This window comes from Zalophus californianus, chromosome 9 (genome assembly GCF_009762305.2).
Source record: "Zalophus californianus isolate mZalCal1 chromosome 9, mZalCal1.pri.v2, whole genome shotgun sequence".
In the NCBI taxonomy this organism is placed as follows: Eukaryota; Metazoa; Chordata; class Mammalia; order Carnivora; family Otariidae; genus Zalophus; species Zalophus californianus.
The window spans coordinates 25,073,873-25,092,143 of record NC_045603.1 but is presented as its reverse complement, the minus strand read 5'-3'; the positions used below and the strand labels follow the sequence as shown (position 1 = coordinate 25,092,143).

General features: G+C 39.4%; 1 protein-coding gene across 2 annotated transcripts in view; it reads right to left on the bottom strand.

Annotated features, from left to right (window-relative positions):
- LTA4H (leukotriene A4 hydrolase) overlaps nucleotides 1–18,184 on the bottom strand; it is a 33,181-nt gene extending 14,997 nt beyond the window's left edge. The window contains exons 1-11 of one of the 2 annotated variants that reach the window (XM_027592457.2): nucleotides 17,919–18,184; nucleotides 11,900–12,030; nucleotides 10,356–10,476; nucleotides 8,571–8,639; nucleotides 6,576–6,680; nucleotides 5,529–5,581; nucleotides 3,033–3,105; nucleotides 2,624–2,764; nucleotides 1,804–1,827; nucleotides 1,272–1,342; nucleotides 700–811 (exon numbers count right to left, since the gene is read on the bottom strand). In XM_027592457.2, the coding sequence (XP_027448258.1) occupies nucleotides 700–811; nucleotides 1,272–1,342; nucleotides 1,804–1,827; nucleotides 2,624–2,764; nucleotides 3,033–3,105; nucleotides 5,529–5,581; nucleotides 6,576–6,680; nucleotides 8,571–8,639; nucleotides 10,356–10,476; nucleotides 11,900–12,030; nucleotides 17,919–18,077 (1,059 nt within the window). In that variant the 5' untranslated portion in view covers nucleotides 18,078–18,184. The remainder of the gene's footprint in view (nucleotides 1–699; nucleotides 812–1,271; nucleotides 1,343–1,803; nucleotides 1,828–2,623; nucleotides 2,765–3,032; nucleotides 3,106–5,528; nucleotides 5,582–6,575; nucleotides 6,681–8,570; nucleotides 8,640–10,355; nucleotides 10,477–11,899; nucleotides 12,031–17,918) is intronic. The other variant, XM_027592458.2, reaches the window with a different exon arrangement.
- Nucleotides 18,185–18,271: the final 87 nt, after the last annotated feature.

The following is an 18,271-nucleotide window of genomic DNA, read 5'->3' as shown; positions in this document are numbered from 1 at the left end:
GTATTACTACACTCAAAGGGATAACTTTAGGGGAGTCTAGAACTTAAACTGAGAGACTAGAAATTGTAGGGTATGTTAACACAAATTTCTGTAAGTCTGTTAATGGAATGGCTACTTGTGTCATGTTCTGTGATAGTTCCTGCTCAGCAGTAGACTTTATTCTTATAAAAAACTAGAAAAATGTTTCAATGCCTGGTCAGCAAATTCAGCCTTCAGGAGGGAGCACGAAAAATTCCAACTAAGTAAATGACTATATTAATTGCAAAGACCCAATGAGGTCCTACTGATCATGACCGTGACATTACACAGGATAATGACTAGTATGTATCAATAGAGTATTATACCAGGGCGCCTGGGTGGCTCAGTTGATTAAGTGTCTAATTCTTTTGCTTCAGCTCAAGCCATGATCTCAGGGCCCTCGATTCGAGCCCCATGTTGGGCTCTGTGCTCAGAGCAGAGTCTGCTTCGGGTTTTTCTCTCTCTCCCTCTGCCCCTCCCCTCCGCTGCTCCACACACTCTCTCTCAAATAAATAAATAAAAGCTTTAAAAAAAATAGAATATTATACCAGTATCTGCTTGATTTTTCACAGCTGTAAACATGGCTTTCTTGTTGCTACTTAGGAAAGCTAGTTTACAAACTAAACTTTCAAATGCCTATTCAACTTTGGAGAAATGCTTTTCAAAGCATGACTCACTTACCGAATTCTGTAGTTCTCCCCATCCTCCCAGTGCGTGAAAATGTCTGAACTTTTCACCAAACAGTCGTCCACAAATGTGGCGTTCCAAGTACACAGTATGCCCTTCGTTTAACCTGAAGAAAGATTTTTTGTAAATAAAAAACAGTGACACAGCTGCAAGGAACAAGCAATTTAATCAAGATATTTTCTTTTTGGCTTTAGTAAAGAATTGTAAAGCATGAACACTATAGTTTAAGCAGATTGCCTATTTGGCTACTCTGCATTCCATTCAGAACAATGGGAAGCGCAGCCCAGCAGATGGCAGCAGGGAAAATCCAGCCATGGTTCTCATTTTACGTGCCCATGTATTAAAATGGGACCCTACCAGGAACTAAGTAACAAGCATGGGCCGAATGCCCTTACTCTACCTGACAGTGTGACAAGTGCTGTGGAATTTTTTTTTTTAAACTGTCTACCAAAGAGATGATGACAAAAACAAGATACTGCCACAAAACAATTTAGAGGGGCGGGAGGCAGGGAAAGAAATTAATAAGAAGAACCGATAAAGAAACATTAATAATAAAAAAATCTTACCAAAAGTGGTCCCAAGTTTTGTTGGTCACTAGATTTCCTGTCCAACTATGAGATATTTCATGTGCAATAACCTAAAGTGGAAATGATGTGTAGTAAATAGTGGAAGGGATTAGTGGTAGAATTGATCGCCTTACTCTAAAATAACTCTGTAAGTAAGCATTCTAGTTCTTTCACTTCCACATTGTTCAATTTTTTTTTTAACATCAGCTGAGATATTCAGGGAGTTAGCTGAGCAAACAAATCATCATTTAGCCAAAGACAAAAGTATGGTTTAAAAAATTAGAAACAAAAAATTATTTAGAAAATATTAAATGGACACAACTCTCCATTAAAATATATTTCATAAACATCTGAAGAGATCAGATCATAAAATGTTATGAAATCTATTAAATCTTACTGTTAATATAACAACAACCCCTAAGTTATCTTTTATAACCGTATCTTCAACATAACAATACAATGGATATTTAAAAAAATCAGCTGACTTAATAGTTCTTTGAGGGTAAGACCACAATAACAAATTTTAACTTACATTGGAGAGTGACTTGTCTCCTGCCTAAAAAAGATGAAAATTACCTTAGTATTCAAATTATAGACTATATTTAAAAGACTGCCTACATCAGGATGTATTCCAGCATTAATAGTGCACTGTATTTCTACACTGTCACACTCAAAGGGGTTCAAGAGCAAAGCATGTATTGAGAAAACAAAACAAAAAATGCACAACTAAAAAAATAGCATGATTCCTTCTCTCCCTCATCTGGGGAATTTTTCCATGACCAGGAAGGCCAGTATACCTATCTCCAACTTCCAGGAAACATTTCTCCTTCCATTTTTTTATATCTGTTCTTATTTCCCTTATGCACCTTATTCTCTCCTAATTACCCACAGCATATTTAAGAAAAGTCCGTAGTGATTTAAAGTAGCACACAAAGGCATATAAATTATAGTTATATACTGTAGGCCTAATCCTTCCCTATACATGCTAAAGTGAGTTTTTGTTTTGTTTGACCCGTATACATGCCAAGTATATGCCAAGTATAAATGGTCTAGTGTCTGTGTCTGCATACAGAATTCGTTCATATATTTCTATGACGCCGCCTCCCCTCCCCCAACGCCCCTACACACCTTGAATATAATATTCTTGTCTCCCTAATGGCCAACTTATTTTCTTTTTGAAAAAATGAGATGATGAAAATGACCGTAATAAGCAATAACATCAGGAAGAAGAGGTATATAAATAAGAGAAAATATTGTTTAAAACCAATAGATGATCAGGAGCCTAAGGCTCTTCACACCCAGCCATGTGTGTGTGAGAACTCAGCTGTGCATGCAGACATGCTCACACTTACCAGCAGAGTGGGGGTTACGAACGTGAGGCAAGGATTCTCCATGCCACCGTAAGGGAAGGACGGCGGCAGGACTAATAGGTCATATTGCCCCCATACGTACGGTCCTCCCAGATCTTCCGCAATTTTAAGCATAGACTCAGTCTGGAAAATGAGTGCATATATATTTACGTGTCTTAGTCATTACGATGATGAATTTCTTCAAAGTACATATTGCTTTCTACAGAGGTTATGAGTTAAGGATGCTCATTTTAAATGATACTGATGCAAAAAAAGTAGCAACTGCAAATCCACACAGAGTAAGAGATATTTGATTCTCTTACCATATCACTTAACACCATCACATTTCATACTAAAAGTCTTAAATCTATTGTCTACCAGGATTATTAAAAAGGGTAACTATATGACCAACCTCAGAAAATTCATAAGCAGACTTTTCCACCTGCTCTTTCTCAGACCAAACCAATGTTCTTGGGCCAATTTGCCTGCAAAATTAAAAGGCTTAATAAAAATGAAGTTCAAGACACATTACTTACTTGGTTCTAGGAAAGAGCTAAAGTACTGTAAAAGTACTGTATACACATCCTGACAGTAGTAGTATGCTTTACCACGTGCTTTTGGAGAGGAGGGGAGGTTTAATGCCTTCTCTAAGATACAATCCCCTTGTATGCACGCCAATAAATAGGCAGCTCTATAAGGAGGCCCCGTCTGGGCCAAATGAAAACAGAGACAAAATCTGAAGGGTGACTGGTAAAGACTTTTTCATTTAAAATTCATTGTTATTTACAATGCCCCCAAAGATTAGCTTACTGGCTCTGGTAAGAACTTTGGGGATCTAGTTTCCTCTCACAATCTTACAACTATAGAAACCCAGTCATGGCTCAGTAAGAGGTTATTTGTTATGCACTTAAATGTTGAACACTCATAGAAGAAGAAACAAACAGAAAAAGAAGGAAATCCTGTCACGTGCTAGAACATGGCTGAACCTTGAGCACATCATGCTGAGTTAACCAAGCCAGTTACAAAAGAACAAATACTTTCTGATTCCACTTAGGAGGTCTCTACAGTGTTCAAACTCATAGAAACAGAGAGGAGAATGGTGGTTACCTAGGGCTGGAGGGAGGTGGAAATGGGAGTTGTTGTTTAAGGGGTATAGAGGTTCAGTTTTGCAAAATGAAACAGTTCTGAAAATCTGTTTCACAACAATGTGGATATACTGAACACTACTGACTACTGAACTGTACCTGTAAAAATGGTTAAGATGGTAAATTTTGTGGGGTTTTTAGCCACAATTTAAAAAAAAGAAAAAACAAATAGAACTATATATCACTTACATAGGACTAAAACACAAAATATTTTTTTCATTTAAATTTCATCCTAAAAATTTTATGTGCACCAAACCCCATACAAGATTTCACCAGGGTGTCCTGCCCCAGAGAGGCGGTAGATTCTAGAGCAGTTGCTTCTCAAACTTTAATGTGCATACAGATGATCTGGGGGGCTTGTTCATATGCAAATTTTGATTTAGTTGCTCTGGGAAAGGGCCCAAGAATTTGCATTTCTAACCAACTCCCAGGTGATGCCAAAGCTATTATTGGTCTCTAGACCACACCGGGTAGCAATGGTAACCCGCATTAATCCGACAAATTTAATGAGAGCCACAGATATGAGCTGCATATGTAATTTTAAATTGCCTAGTGGTCACAACTGAAAAAAGCAAAATGGAAGCATATGAAATCAATTTTAACAATACAGTTTGTTTAACCCAATATATCCAAAGTAGTATCATTTCAAGATGTAATCAACATAAAAATTATCGATGAAATATTTGACATTCTTTTTTTCATACTAGGTGTTTAGAAATCTACTGTGTATTTCACACTCCCAGCACATTGCAGGCCCTGTGTGGTTAACGGCTGTTGCATCCCACCCAGCATGTCTTGGCCCCACGGGCTGCAAAGTCAGACAGCCTAGATCTGGGTCCTGGCCCTGGCACTTCCTAGCTGCGTGACCCGGAAGCAGTTATTAATACTCACCGAGCATCAGTTTCTTTATTGGTAAGATGGGAAAAACAATCACATCTACTCCACAGAGTTGCGGGGGTTCTGTGCCATAACGCACTGGGGTCGGCACACAATAAGCCCTTGTAATGGTCAGCGCTGTGACAATTACTAGAATTATCATTTAGTGAGTGTTTCCTGTAGGCCAGGAGCTTTACCTATATTGGGTCGGTTAATCCTCACAAAAATCCTTTGAAGTACAGACTGTTCTTTCTAGTTTTTAGGTGAAGAAAAGGAAACTCAAGAGGTGAGCTGCCCAAGAATGGGGATAGTAACTGCTTGGAGCTGGACCTGGAATCTGAGTTTACCTGACTTCTCGATCTTGTCCACGTTTCTGGCAATTTAAAGAATGTGACAACTATGGATATTCTTAACTTTCAGCTGTTTAGAAATAAGACTTAATAAAAAATTAAGAAGGAAGGCCTCCCTAGCTCTTGGTAAAATTTCAATAAAATATCTTTTATTTCTGTAATATTTATAGGTGTCCAAGTGCTTTAACATATTTTACCTCACTTGTTTAGGGAAAAGGGAAATATTACAATTTCAAGGATGAGGAAATGGAAGTTATGAGAAGTGACTAGTTCAAACTTATACTGGAATCCAGATCTCTAAAGGCGAGAGTATGCTTATTCTGCAATACCTAGAAAATCTGAAGGGTGACTGGTAAAGACTTTTTCATTTAAAATTCATTGTTATTTACATTTTATAATTAGATTTGAATTTTTCCAGAGCTGTCAGTTTGGTATCTTGAGACGTGCACAAATGAGCTACTAGTTAATCTTGCCAGAGGTTCAAGATACTTGAAGTTTAATCTTTTCGTAAACCTCAAAATTTGTTCAAAAGCTCACCTGCTTTCTAAAGCTCCAACAACTAAAGCAATCAAGTAGCAGGGGATGGGCACCTAAAGGGGCAAAAAAAAAAAACAACACACACACATGCTCAAATTAGTACTTAGAAATGTTACAGAGTAAGATAATTCATATTTAAAAGTAAGTAAATTCCTTTTCAAATCTCACCGGTCTCATTTTTAGGGGGTCAAATAGTTCAAAATTGTGATGTAAAACATTTCAAAACATCTATTTCTCTTTTATTTTACTAGGAAAGACAGCGTCTAAAATGTGAAAGACATGACTGCACATAATATTACTGGGTCCATTTCAAGCATTTCTCAGAAATTAACCTGTAAGAAGGAACTCTGCTTTTTTTCTTAAGCTTTTCAGTTTTTTCCTTGATGTAAAACAATTTTTTACTTCCTTTTTTTTTAAGACAATCCTGGTATATTTGAGAGACATATAAAATAATCCAGCAATAAGAGGATGCTGAAGGTTCAGGAGCTTGGAATCCCAGATGCTGGGGTGGGAGCAAAATTGTCCACTGTGGTTCAATTACATGTTCTCTTTAGAAGGTCAATTAAAAAAAAAAAAAAAGCATGCATAAACACACGCAATTCATTAAAGGTCAAAGATACAAGTCAAATTACCAGCTACATAGGAATTTTAACCTTAAGGACTGTAACAGAGTTGGTTTTTTTTGGGGGGGGGGTCTAATATAGCTCTTCCATTGGTAAACACTAAATAACCACAGGCCTGCACTGTGGTAGGAGGGTGGATAAAAGTGTAACTTAAAACAACAGAAAACCTGCTGCTAACTGAGATGAGGGAGAATGGGATCAGGCCACACTCCCTACTTTGCTTATCCAGCAACCCCTTTCTTTAGTCCAGCTCTGTAAATAGAGCCCAACACTTTACAAGCACAAAAGAAATGAAGAACACAAAAGACAGAAGCTGCTTTTGAAATTCTGAAATATTTCAAAAGCAATTTTACTCTCTGGATGGATAAAAGCTATTTACAGTTCACCAGCAATTAAAACAAAAAAAGAGGCCCTCAGATCTTACTTTTTGGCTGAATTTATATATTTTCCTGCTCAGGTCTTCTGGGTCAGGTGCTTCTCCATCACGAATGGCACTCATAAGTGCCACCAATTCTTTAGGAACAGATACCTAATCAAGAAGAGAAGTCATTTCCAGTTCTAAAGAAAAGAGTCTATGTATCTTAAACTGCATGTGTAATAGACAATGAGCCCAGTAAGTCTGGACATACCAGGTTTATAAATAAAATTAGTGATATATAAAACCGGCTTCTTTAAAAATGAATGTGAGGTATCTATCCATTCATCCATCCATGTTAAGAGCATTTGGTAGAAACTAGATTAGAATTCCAGCTCTGCTACTTACTAACTGCATGGACTTGGGAAAATAATCTCCCTAAGCCTCAGTTTCCCCATCAAACAAGGGTAATTCCTCATAGGACTGCTGCAAAGAATAAGTACAGAAGAAGAGCCCAGCAACCTTCCTGGCAGGGCTAGCCACCCCTGTCTTCCTTCACACCCTCAGAACAGATTCACAAGGTATACTCACTTTAGGACAGAGAATACAGTTTTGAACAGTTTTATATTTAAACCATACACTTGGAGTTACAAATCAAAGAGCTTTTTAAGGGTCATGATTGTGAGAAACTAAGAGTTATTGCCCAAAACTATGAAATATTTTGTCTGGGAATTTGTGTGGAAAAGATGCTGATGGGGCAAACCTTATGGTCATTTAAAAAAAAATTTTTTTTAAAGATTTCATTTATTTATTTGAGAGAGAAAGCAAGAGAGAGAGAGAGACCACAGTGGAAGGAAGGGCAGAGGGAGAAGCAGGCTCCCCGCTCAGCAGGGAGCCCCCTTATGGTCACTTGAATGTGCACCCAAGCTCCATGATTCTGAAAATTTTATTTCTAATGAATGCTAGAATCAAGGACTATCCCTTCAATATTAATGATCTAGCAAACATACATCCCGTGAAGTTCTAGATTTTCATATTCTTCTTGCCTGGCCCAGTATTTAAAGCTATTTCTGAGGCAGACACAGAATCAGAACCTCCAAAACCAGTGCTACAACAACCATAAATCTAAAGCTAAAAAGCCTCGGGAAATAATTTAGTTCTGCTTCTTCCCTTTATTTAGGTGGTGATGTGTTATACAGATGAGACAATTCAGGGTTTTGAGGTCATAAGACTTGCCCCAGGTCATGCAGTTAGTAAGTGGTAGAGAAGAGTCCAAAACCTGGGATTCTTTGTCTCCAAGTATATGGTGTTCTATAGCACTAGACATACTAGGTGTGGTTCAGTTGTGGGATGATCTCAGATCAAGAAGCCCCCATAAAGACAGGTTGGTCTTCAATTCTATTTGCTTGGTCTGAGTAGGTCTGGCCTGGGACCTAGTATGTACATAGGTAGGTATGTATGTCTTTAGTATTACTTAGTTAGTTAGTTAGTACTTATTTATTATTATAGTCCTTTTTGTAAAAGAATTAGCAGTACCTACAACAGGAATCAGGTGGAAATGTAGTCAGATAAGTCTGCAAACTATGCCTGTTAGGGGACCGAGATAGAGGTTCACGTGGCTATAGAGAGCATTTCTAGAAACTTTAATCCTGCAAATGTTAATTTTTTGAAGTTAAAAGATGTTTTCCCCAAATTCTTGTTTTGAGGTCCGCTATTCTGAATTCCTTTTAAAATCAGAATAGTACCCATTTCCTTTTATTACACTTATGTTCAAAATTGCCTTTAAAAGAGAGATGCAGGGTCACCTGGCTGGCTCAATCGCTGGAGCATGTGACTCTTGATCTCAGGGCTGTAAGTTCAAGCCCCACGTTGGGTGTAGAGATTACTTAAAAATAAAATTTTTAGAAAACAGATGCAAAATAAGGTCCACATCTTCTTTGTTATATATTTCATGTAGAAGTTAATTAAGTAAAATATTACTAACTATAAAAATCCAGTTATTAACTCTGCTTATCATTTACTTATATGAGTCATTTAATTCAGTTAATAATTTGTGATACTTACCTCTGCACTGTAGGTTAATTTCACAGAAGGAGTATCCTGGCAAGGAAGAATTGCTCTGCAGTGGATGGCCTGGAAGGGCGGAGGGAAAAAGAAAAAGCTATTCCCCTTTCTTATAAATCAAGTCATTAAGAAATTATTAAAATTGCAGCACTGCCCTTTGACACATTCTTTTTAAAAATATGTCTCCCTTTTTTTCAAATCGCGGATAGAAAAGTCTGATTTCCCATTTTAATGTATGGTCAATCCTCAGATTTCAGTTGAAGCATGAAGCAATGTTAAGCATCGTCTCCTACTATCTGCTCTGAGTAACAGCAGTACTCAGTGATGCTGGTAGGGATCCTGAGCAAAAAGTCTCTTTAATGAAAGAAAATTGAGAACCATGCATACTACATCCCCGTTCATTTGGAACATTAGCCTCCTGGAGACTCTGAAAAGGCCTACAATAAAGAAACCTGTTTGAATTCTTACACTTGTTTTAACAGGAAACTATCTTGCTCTGGTTAGTTATTAACATCTAATGGGAAGCCCATTAGATGTTCTGAGGAAAACAGTTTGGGGAGTGTTGCTAGAGGCTTGACATTCCAATCTTGCAGGAAACTTTCAAAGTAAAAAGTAAGAAGAAAAGGAAGGAGAAAGAACGGTCTTTCTCAATACCATCTAGACTTGTATTTAAATTTAAGCCTAAGGTAGTATCTATTACTTAGGAATACTGAGAGGATTAAATGTGCAAAGTATCTAATATAATGTTGGAAAATACAGTAAGTGTTTAATGAAATGAGTTCCTTTAATTGTAAATTATTTAATTACTAACGGAATTAGTTTTTTCTCTTTCAGAAGATAGTTTGATATGTATTAGGCTTGTGACAGATTGTCTCTACTGATAGGATTCTTTATTCTTAGTTTTTAAACAGAAAACAGAAATAGTTTAAATCGTATCATTTTAAAGGTCATTTAATATGTTTACATAACATATACATTTGTAAAAGTATAAGGAAAATCTGGAATGGTTGCACACCTAACTCAGTGGTGGTTACTTCTGGGCAATGGTACCTGGAGAAGACTGAAAAATCTGATCTTTCACTTTCCATTTCTTTACTTTTTTTTTTTTTTTAAGATTTTGCTTATTTATTTAAGAGACAGAGAGTGGGGGGGGAAGGGGGGAGGGCCAGAAGGAGAAGCAGGCAGTCACTTAACCAACTGAGCCACCCAGGTGCCCTCCACTTCTTTACTGTTAACATTTTTCATAACCAGTACCTATTACTTTTGTCTTATTAATTTTTCCTTTCTATTTTATAACCAGTTCTTGAGTGTCCACTCAAGACTGCCAAGTTCTATGCTAGGTGCTAGGAATATAAATATAAATATGACCTAGACAGTCCACTTAAGTGGACATGATTTCAAATTGAAGGGACTTTCTTTTTAAAAGTGATACATGAGGGGAGGAGGGTAGGGGGATGGGTTAGCCTGGTGATGGGTATTAAAGAGGGCACGTTCTGCATGGAGCACTGGGTGTTATGAACAAACAATGAATCATGGAACACTACACCAAAACAAATTATGTAATATATGGTGATTAACATAACAATAAAAAATTTAAAAAAAAGTGATACATGAACATGTTAATAATGAGATAGCAATGAAAATATATATCATTTTTATAACATAAATTAAAATACTATCTTAGGTAAGACCTGAGTATCCATAAGACCACTGTCCAGTTTACTTCAGTAAACAGAATGTGCTGGGAATTTTTTGTATAATAAATCATTCCAGAACCTTTTTTACCTGGCACTGACTAAAGAGATATGGGTGTTCCTTCCCAGAAGTTTGTTCAGGAGTGAGCCACTGAAGAGCCGAAGATTTTGGAGACGTCTCAAAAGAAATTTCTATAACGACTTCTTGATTTCTGTATGCAACAAACAAATATATTAGTAGAGTATAATTTAATCTAACTAAAGTTTGAATTCATAATGCACAGTCTAAATAATACAAATGATATTTTATAAGGTCTTGTTACTGATGGAGAGTAAGCTCTAGGAATGCTGCGTCCCCAGTTCTTACCTGAATGCCTGCCTCTGGATCCCTTCCACTCTACCACGCCAAGTGCTTAGGAAGACATAATAGGGACTAATATTCATTGAATACACCACTGTGTGTCACGCACTTTGCACCTGTGGTATCTTGCAATCTTTCATGATAGTGGGAAAGTGGAAGAAATAATTTTGGAAGTTTGACTACCACACAGCCAGTGGGTGCCAGAGGATGACACCGAGCAGTGCTGGTCTGCAAATGGTTACTGGACAAGTCAAGAAATGGAGAGTAAGCCTTTAGAAACTTGTAGAGTCACTTTTACGTCTGTTGAATCTAGGGATCAAAAACGTGTGCTTGCTTTTAATCTCTTCTTCCTAGTAATTCATTTGTATGGCATTTTATAAAAGAATCAGTTTGTGACAGACTGGAAATAACAAGAACTTGTTCTTCACCCCAGATAGTTTGAGCAGTACTGATAATGAGGAAATAGCAAGAGCTCTGGAGACCAGGGGCGCGCCGGGGTGTGAGTCCTGCCTCTGCCACCTACTGGTAGTGCTGTGAACTGGGGCAGATTGCTTGACCGCTCTGTGCCATCGTTCTTGATCTGTAGAATGGGGTCCATGATAGCTATCTCACAAGTTACGTGCGGGTGTTTCCCTTCTTTTTCTTTTTTTTAAAGATTTTATTTATTTTATTTGAGATAGAGAGTGAGCATGAGCAGGGGTAAGGACAGAGGGAGAGGGAGAAGCAGGCTCCCCAGTGAGCAGGGAGCCCCACGTGGGGCTCAATCCCAGGACCCTGGGATCATGATCTGAGCTGAAGGCAGATGCCTAACAGACTGAGCCACCCAAGCGCCCTGCCCTTCTCTTTCTTAAACAGCACGAGAGGCATGAAAACATTGGCCACTGAAAGGTGGGGTCAATCACCCTTGTTTTAGGCCAATGGTTTTCCACCCTTTTTCCCCTTCCCAATTTATCAAGGAGTGGGATATATGCCCAGGTCATCCTGAAATGCCTCCTTAAGATGGCATGCACCCATCATCACTCTAGACCACTCCCATGATCAGTAAAGAAGTAATAGTTATCAAAAGTTCTATTCTTGAGTATTTTATACAATGAATTTCTTTAGAGTCTTAAGAACATATAATTTTCACTACAAGCTTTAATCTGAACAGCAGATCAGTAAGAACACCAATTACTACATACACACAAACTAGAAATAGGAAAGGAAAATTGTCTAAATTAAAAACATTTTTCTCCATTATTTAGCTATATAAAAGATAAGGATAACATTCATACTTGCTCAGAGCAATAGGAAGAGAGATTTCCATCGGTGATCCTTTGTAACTTTGTTTTTCTCCAAGAGTATATTTGACTTCTTGTCCGTTGATGACCACTTTTTCTATCATGAGGTCCTTTGTATCCAAAGTCTAGAATTAAGTTAGTATTTTTAAATGATAAGAAAATTGTTTAATATACACCAGAGAACAGGACAGAACTAGTTCTATACTGTAATCATTATAGTTAACCTATAGAACTAGTTGCTCATAGGGAGTAAAATAGAGTAAAATTACGGGAATTAAAGGAGTCAAAAGTTAGCGTAGGTCCTGTCTCTTGGGACTCTAAGCTTCCTGAAAGATTCTTCTTTCTAAAGTTTGCATATACATATTGTTAGGTAATTCTGGGATAGTCACACAAATTTACATTTTAAGTGCAAGTCAAATCTAAGTTAAAATGCCTTTGCCCCGTCTCCTAAAACTTAACTTCTCTGCTACCAAAAAAAAAAAAAAAAAATCATCTATAGCTTAAGTTTCACCATGACTCCTCGATGTATCTTACCATATATTTCTTCCTGGAATTCATATAGTCCAGCTCCTATGTAATTTCATATATCCGAAATTTAAAACAAATCTTGGCACTTGTTAGGCAAATAAGCAGGCTGTACATCGCCGTTCTGTATATCGAAAGAGCCCAACCTGGTGTGGCAAGTCCAACTGAATGATCTACACAGGACTGAGAGAGCCTATCTACTTGCCGTGGCCCATTTGGGACAACTGCTCTGGGCAGGAAAGGAGAGGCAACAAGCCTCTGAGTGTTCTCCAGCCCCCTAATCCTCTGGGCCCTAGAGACCATACCTTTCACTATCTCTCAACTAATCTCTTGTTCTAGAATCTTCAACCTTCCTATGCCACAAGACTGTTTCTGAACAACCTAAACAAGTCTACCATGTTATGTTTAAAACTTCTCCTGATCCTTCTGCCCTGATAACTATTCATTTGTCTCCTCCCTTTCTTAGACTCCATGGGCAACCTGTGGCTGCTATTTCCACTTCCTCATCAATCTCTCCTCCTTCCCTCTCTTCAGTCTGGCTTGCAACTCCTCTGCTCCTGAAAGGGCAGGGCAAGCCTCCTGATCAAGAGGTCTTTTCTGCTCAGTAATCTGGACCTCTGTCCGCTCAGTAATCTGGACCTCTGTCCAGTAATCTGGACCTCTTATGGGCCACATCATCTATTTGAAGTCCTTTCCTTGGCTTTTTTGACTTTACACATAAACGGTTTTCTTACTCGTCTAATGCTGTTTCTTCCCCGTCCTTTCTAGCTCCTAAAAATGGATCTGTCCCAATGTTCTAGCCTCGACCCCTTGATTTTTTTGAAAAAGATTTTATTTATTTATTTGAGAGATAGCAAGAGCAGTGGGAGGGGCAGGGAGAAGCAGGCTCCCTGCTGGGCAGGGAGCCCCCTACGTGGGGCTGGATCCCAGGACCCTGGGATCTTGACTTAAGCTGAAGGCAGCTGCTTAACCAACTGAGCCATCAAGCATCCCTGGATCCCTTGATTTTCTTGCCATATTGGACACACTCCCTAGTTCTCGCTCATCCCACATCACCAACCAATTCCTCTGTGCTGATGACTACTGTCTATTTCTACAGTTGGTCGGTATCCCTTCCCCCAGGACTGCCGCTGGATCTCTCTTAGTTGCCTGCTTGACATTTCCAAGGGAAATATGGCCTCATATTCAATGGGCTTCTAAAAATTCCAAAAATGAAGCCACCCTTATGTCCCCTAATCCATTCTCTCCCTTGATTTCTCTGTTAACAGAATCCACAAGGTACCTAAGGTTTGAGACATTCAAATAATCTACAATTGATCCCACTGCCCAAGCCCCCATAGCCAATTAACACAGTTTTCTTTCACACTGTCCTCATACTTTCTTCTCTTTCCTTCTACCACCACTCTGGGTCAGACCCTGCCTTAGAACTGCCTGCGATCTGATCTCCCTACCTCTGGCATCTTTCTACTGAAATCTGGCCAGCAATAGCATGTGGAGTTAGAAGGCTTGCCTCTCTTTCAGGCTAGTTCATTGCATGATAAGCTCAGGAAAAGTCATAAGAACAATCATTAATTTGATTCCTACCTCTCTAGAGTCAACAATATTTAGGTGGAAGGAAATCTCCATTCTGGTTTGGCTTTTTTTTTTTTTTAAAGCAGCTGAATTTGTTAGGGGTGTCATCTGTTAATAGGTAATTATTCCTTTTGGGTTACTTTCTTTCAGGGGTACCTCAACAATTGCTACTCTGTATTAGTAGAACTGACTTATCTTCTTGCACTTGCATATTCAGAATATTTAGTTTTATTAGGTTTATATCTTATTAAGAATAGGGTTACTCCTTTGTCCCTTCATATTCCAGTATCTATTTCTGGCTATCTGACTTATTTTAAAAACTTGATTAGAATATCTATGTCTATAACTACTCGTGTTTATTCTGCTTTTATAACCATAAGGATGAATCAACTGGCTCATTTCCCAGAGGGACATATTTGATTATCTGTATTGCCTAAACGTTTCAAATCTAATCAGAATCAGAAGAGCCAGATTATTGTCATGACTATTTTTTGAAATCTTTTTCATATCCTCAGTACTTATTATAGCAGTCAGTCCACATCTCTCCTATAGCATTTACTGTACCACATTAGAATGGTATGTTTTCTACGAGACTGAGGGTTCCTAAGACACAGAATGTTACGTAGGCTTGCATTCCCAGAGTTTAGCACAGTGCCTGAAAAAATCGTAGGCATCAATGAATGCATGAAGCAAGTCCTGAGCCAAGAGAAAAGAGAAAATGCAGTGTTTAAGCCGTGTATTGCCAAGTCTGACAAATATCATTCTCAAATTACTTAAGAAATTCACCTTCAAATTTCACTAATAAATGTTGTTAAACAATTGATCAAAAAGAGTAATAGAAAAATAAAAGGAAACTGGGTGGTTGAAAAGTTGGAACTAGTACTTTTCAACAAAGTTTTACTGAACACCCACTATATATGTAAGGCCGAGATACCACATGTAGTTATAAGAAACAGACCTACCAACAGTAGGAAGTTACCAGGGATATAATTTACTATATCTCACAGTATCCTCACTGAATAACACCCCAAAAAAGAGTTCTACTTCTAAGCAGCTGGCTAATTGCCATGTTATAACTAATTCCCTTTTTGCACAGGCTGCTGGGAAGCTCCCCGTAAACCTCACAACCCGCTTCTTTTTTCCTAGGCCCTTAGGCCATGTGTTTGATTTTCTCTATCCTTATCCTCTCTTCCTCCAAATTCTTAAATTGTTTTTAATTTCATTATACTGTATACGTTGTTTTAAGTGGACTCATTTTCTGTGACAATGCATCGCTTAAATTAAAAAGCTTTAGGCCTCAGTATTATGTCTCTATATACATTTTCTACGTGTTATTTGCAGGGTGCCATAATGAAAAAAAAAATGGGGTTATTGTTAAAACCCAAACCAAAACAACACCTTGATTTGGTTCCCAGCTCAGCCATTTACTTAGTGAAGACCCGAGGGTTTGCAGTCAGAAAGATCTGTGTTCACTTCCTGGCTTCTGCCACTTACTAGTATATGATCTTGGCCAAGATATTAAAACCTCTTTGAGTCACCAGCTGAGAGAACACCTAAAAAAGGTGAAAATTTCAATAAAAGAAATAAATGCTTGGAAGTTAGCACAAATGAACACTGAACTTGAGCACAAATAACCCAGAACTTCAAAAGGATTTTTAGAAAAGCTGGGATTTAGTCCTAGTAGAGCTCCTTCAACATTCCCAGCATCAAGGACTCCAAGAATGGAGAGAGCAAGGACACTTGATGTCCTCAGCAAGCACTGCCACTGGGTCCTCTCACCTCCAAGATACAGTTAGCACTATTACTAGTGTGGCCCATATAAGGCTTAGGCACGGCACTCAAATTGAATTCTGCTATTGGTTCATCAAACTTTTGAGTGCCCTCTACATGGCAGGTGCTATACTAAGAACATGATACAAAGAGCCATGAAACACAGGCCTACCTTCAAGAGACTGTAATCTAGTGGAGGAAAGAAGCTGAGTTTGAAGAAGTAATACCGAACTCTTGGCCTCAAGTTGCCACTATAAATAAGCAAACGATTATAAACAGATGTCACCACAAGTAGCCTTCCTTGTATAAAACCTAACATTATTATCACGCTAGGCTCCAATTTACTAAACAGACATGCCAACCAGACATCATGATTTAAAAGTCTCCTCTCAGATTTGGGGAATGCAAAAACAATGGGCAGCTTTGAGGCTGGAACACTGAAGGTACATTCTTTTCAAAATTTAGGCATTCTGTCTCTTGCTTCCTCAAGGATGAGTTCAACCTTTATTTGTACAAAACAGGTGAGAGTGCAAGGTCATAGTAAGTAGTGATAAACTATCAAAATCTACTTTCTTTTAATAAAAAGGGAAATCTCATTGAGACGGGACTTCAGCCAATCCTGCAAGGGAAAAGCTGCCTGCAATAAAAGATAGCATGGTACTTCAAGCAGACCAAAGTACAACCTACAGGGAAGTAGTTATCGTCTTGCTTGTAATACCTTACTTTCTTCCTTGTAGTACTTTTGGTGACTAAATATCTATACAGAGGGGAGTCAACCTACTTTTCAAATCAGAATTAGTCTAGCAAGATGTTAAAGGACAAAGAGTAGGTTACCTGCTCTATTCGTTCACATTAATGAACTCAAAATATACACCTATGACACAAACAGAAGTCATGAGAACCACCAATTCTTATCTAAATTTATTATTATGCCCAATTAATTGACCCCACTGATTTCCCACCATCAAGCCTACAACATTCAGTGATCAGGTTGCTTAATGTCGTTCTTAAGGAGATATCACAATACTCTATGCACAATACACTGTCGCTGGTCTTTTTTTGTCCCTCTTATTTCCAAAATGCTCACTTATGAAATTCTTCAGGTGAGAGGTACAATCCAAATACTATCACTTTGAGTAAGAACACTGAAAACAGGTTATGTTGTACAGATAAAATAATTTAATAACATTCCATAAATCTAAACAAGTTTTTCATTACTGAAGTGGTTTAGCGATGTTGTAGAAGCATATTACTTTCTAAGAAGCGCAGTAATTCCTCGCTCCTTGGAACCAACTATAATACATTGTATTGAGATATGCTTAGAAAGCCTGAATGGTCCACCCGTCATTACATTATTTGAAGAGAAGGGTGGTAAGAATCATGACCCTGAAGAAAAAGAGCTGTATCTAGAGTTAGCTGAGACTGGAAGTATCCAAGCAGGGGGTAGGGAGGGGGTCTCAAACCTACGGGGTTTGAGAATGACTGGTAGAGGGGCTGAGGGAAGACTCCCATGGGTCGATCGGTCCTATCCTGCAGAAGCGCAGGTTGAAATAAGGTGCCTGGGAGGAAAGGGTCAGATCAACATCGGCAGGGCAGAGGCTCTGAGACTTAGATGAGACTATGGCCTTGGGGAAGGTGCGCTGGGGACTGGAAGAAATTTGGGGCCTGAGGAGAGAGTTCTGGGCTGCAGGCCGAGGAAATGAGGAGGACACAGGGGGCTTAGCGCTGGGAACCAGGATAGCGGGGGAGGGAGGATTCGGCTAAAATGAAGCCTGAACGCAGGATGAGAGCAGGACATGGATGCGGCGCTAGGATGTGCTCGGGACTGGGGAGGGGCGCCTGGGGAGTGGGGTGCAGGAGACACAGGTATATTGAGGTATATGTAGCGGGTGACGGAGGGATGCAAAGACAGAGGTGGGACTGGGAGGAGGTGATAGAGGGTGAGTGGGGAGCGAGGAAGGGAAGGCTGAGAAATGAGTGAGGGCTGAAAGGGAGGTGCGGAATAATGAGTTGTGGGCTGAGGAGGGGCACCGAGGGATGCGCCGGGCAGACCCGAACGTTAGGCTAGGAAGGGGCAGCAGCGGGGTGAGGGACGAGAAGCGGGCGGTCGGGGAGAAGCGGGCACTGGGCGCGCGTCCCACCGTACCAGGCTTCGCAGATTGTCCTCCTGAGACTGCACGGTGAGCGCGGCGGTGCCGGTGAGCACCCGGCGGGTAAAGTCGACGCTGCAGCGCAGGTGCAGGTGCTTGGTTCGGCAGATCGAAGCCGGAGAGGCCAAGGAGCATGTATCCACTACCTCGGGCATGGCTCTGGGGAGTCTCTCCGCACGACGATCCACAGAAAACCCAACAGCCAGACTACTCGACTGAGAGGTAGAGAGAGAGGGCGGTAAAGAAGAGGAAGAGGGACTCGTGGCGGCAGCCGGGAAGGGAAGTTTCTTAAAGTGAGAAAAGAGTGAGGTGTAGCGTGGATGGAACTACAAGTTCCGTGGTGCAGCGC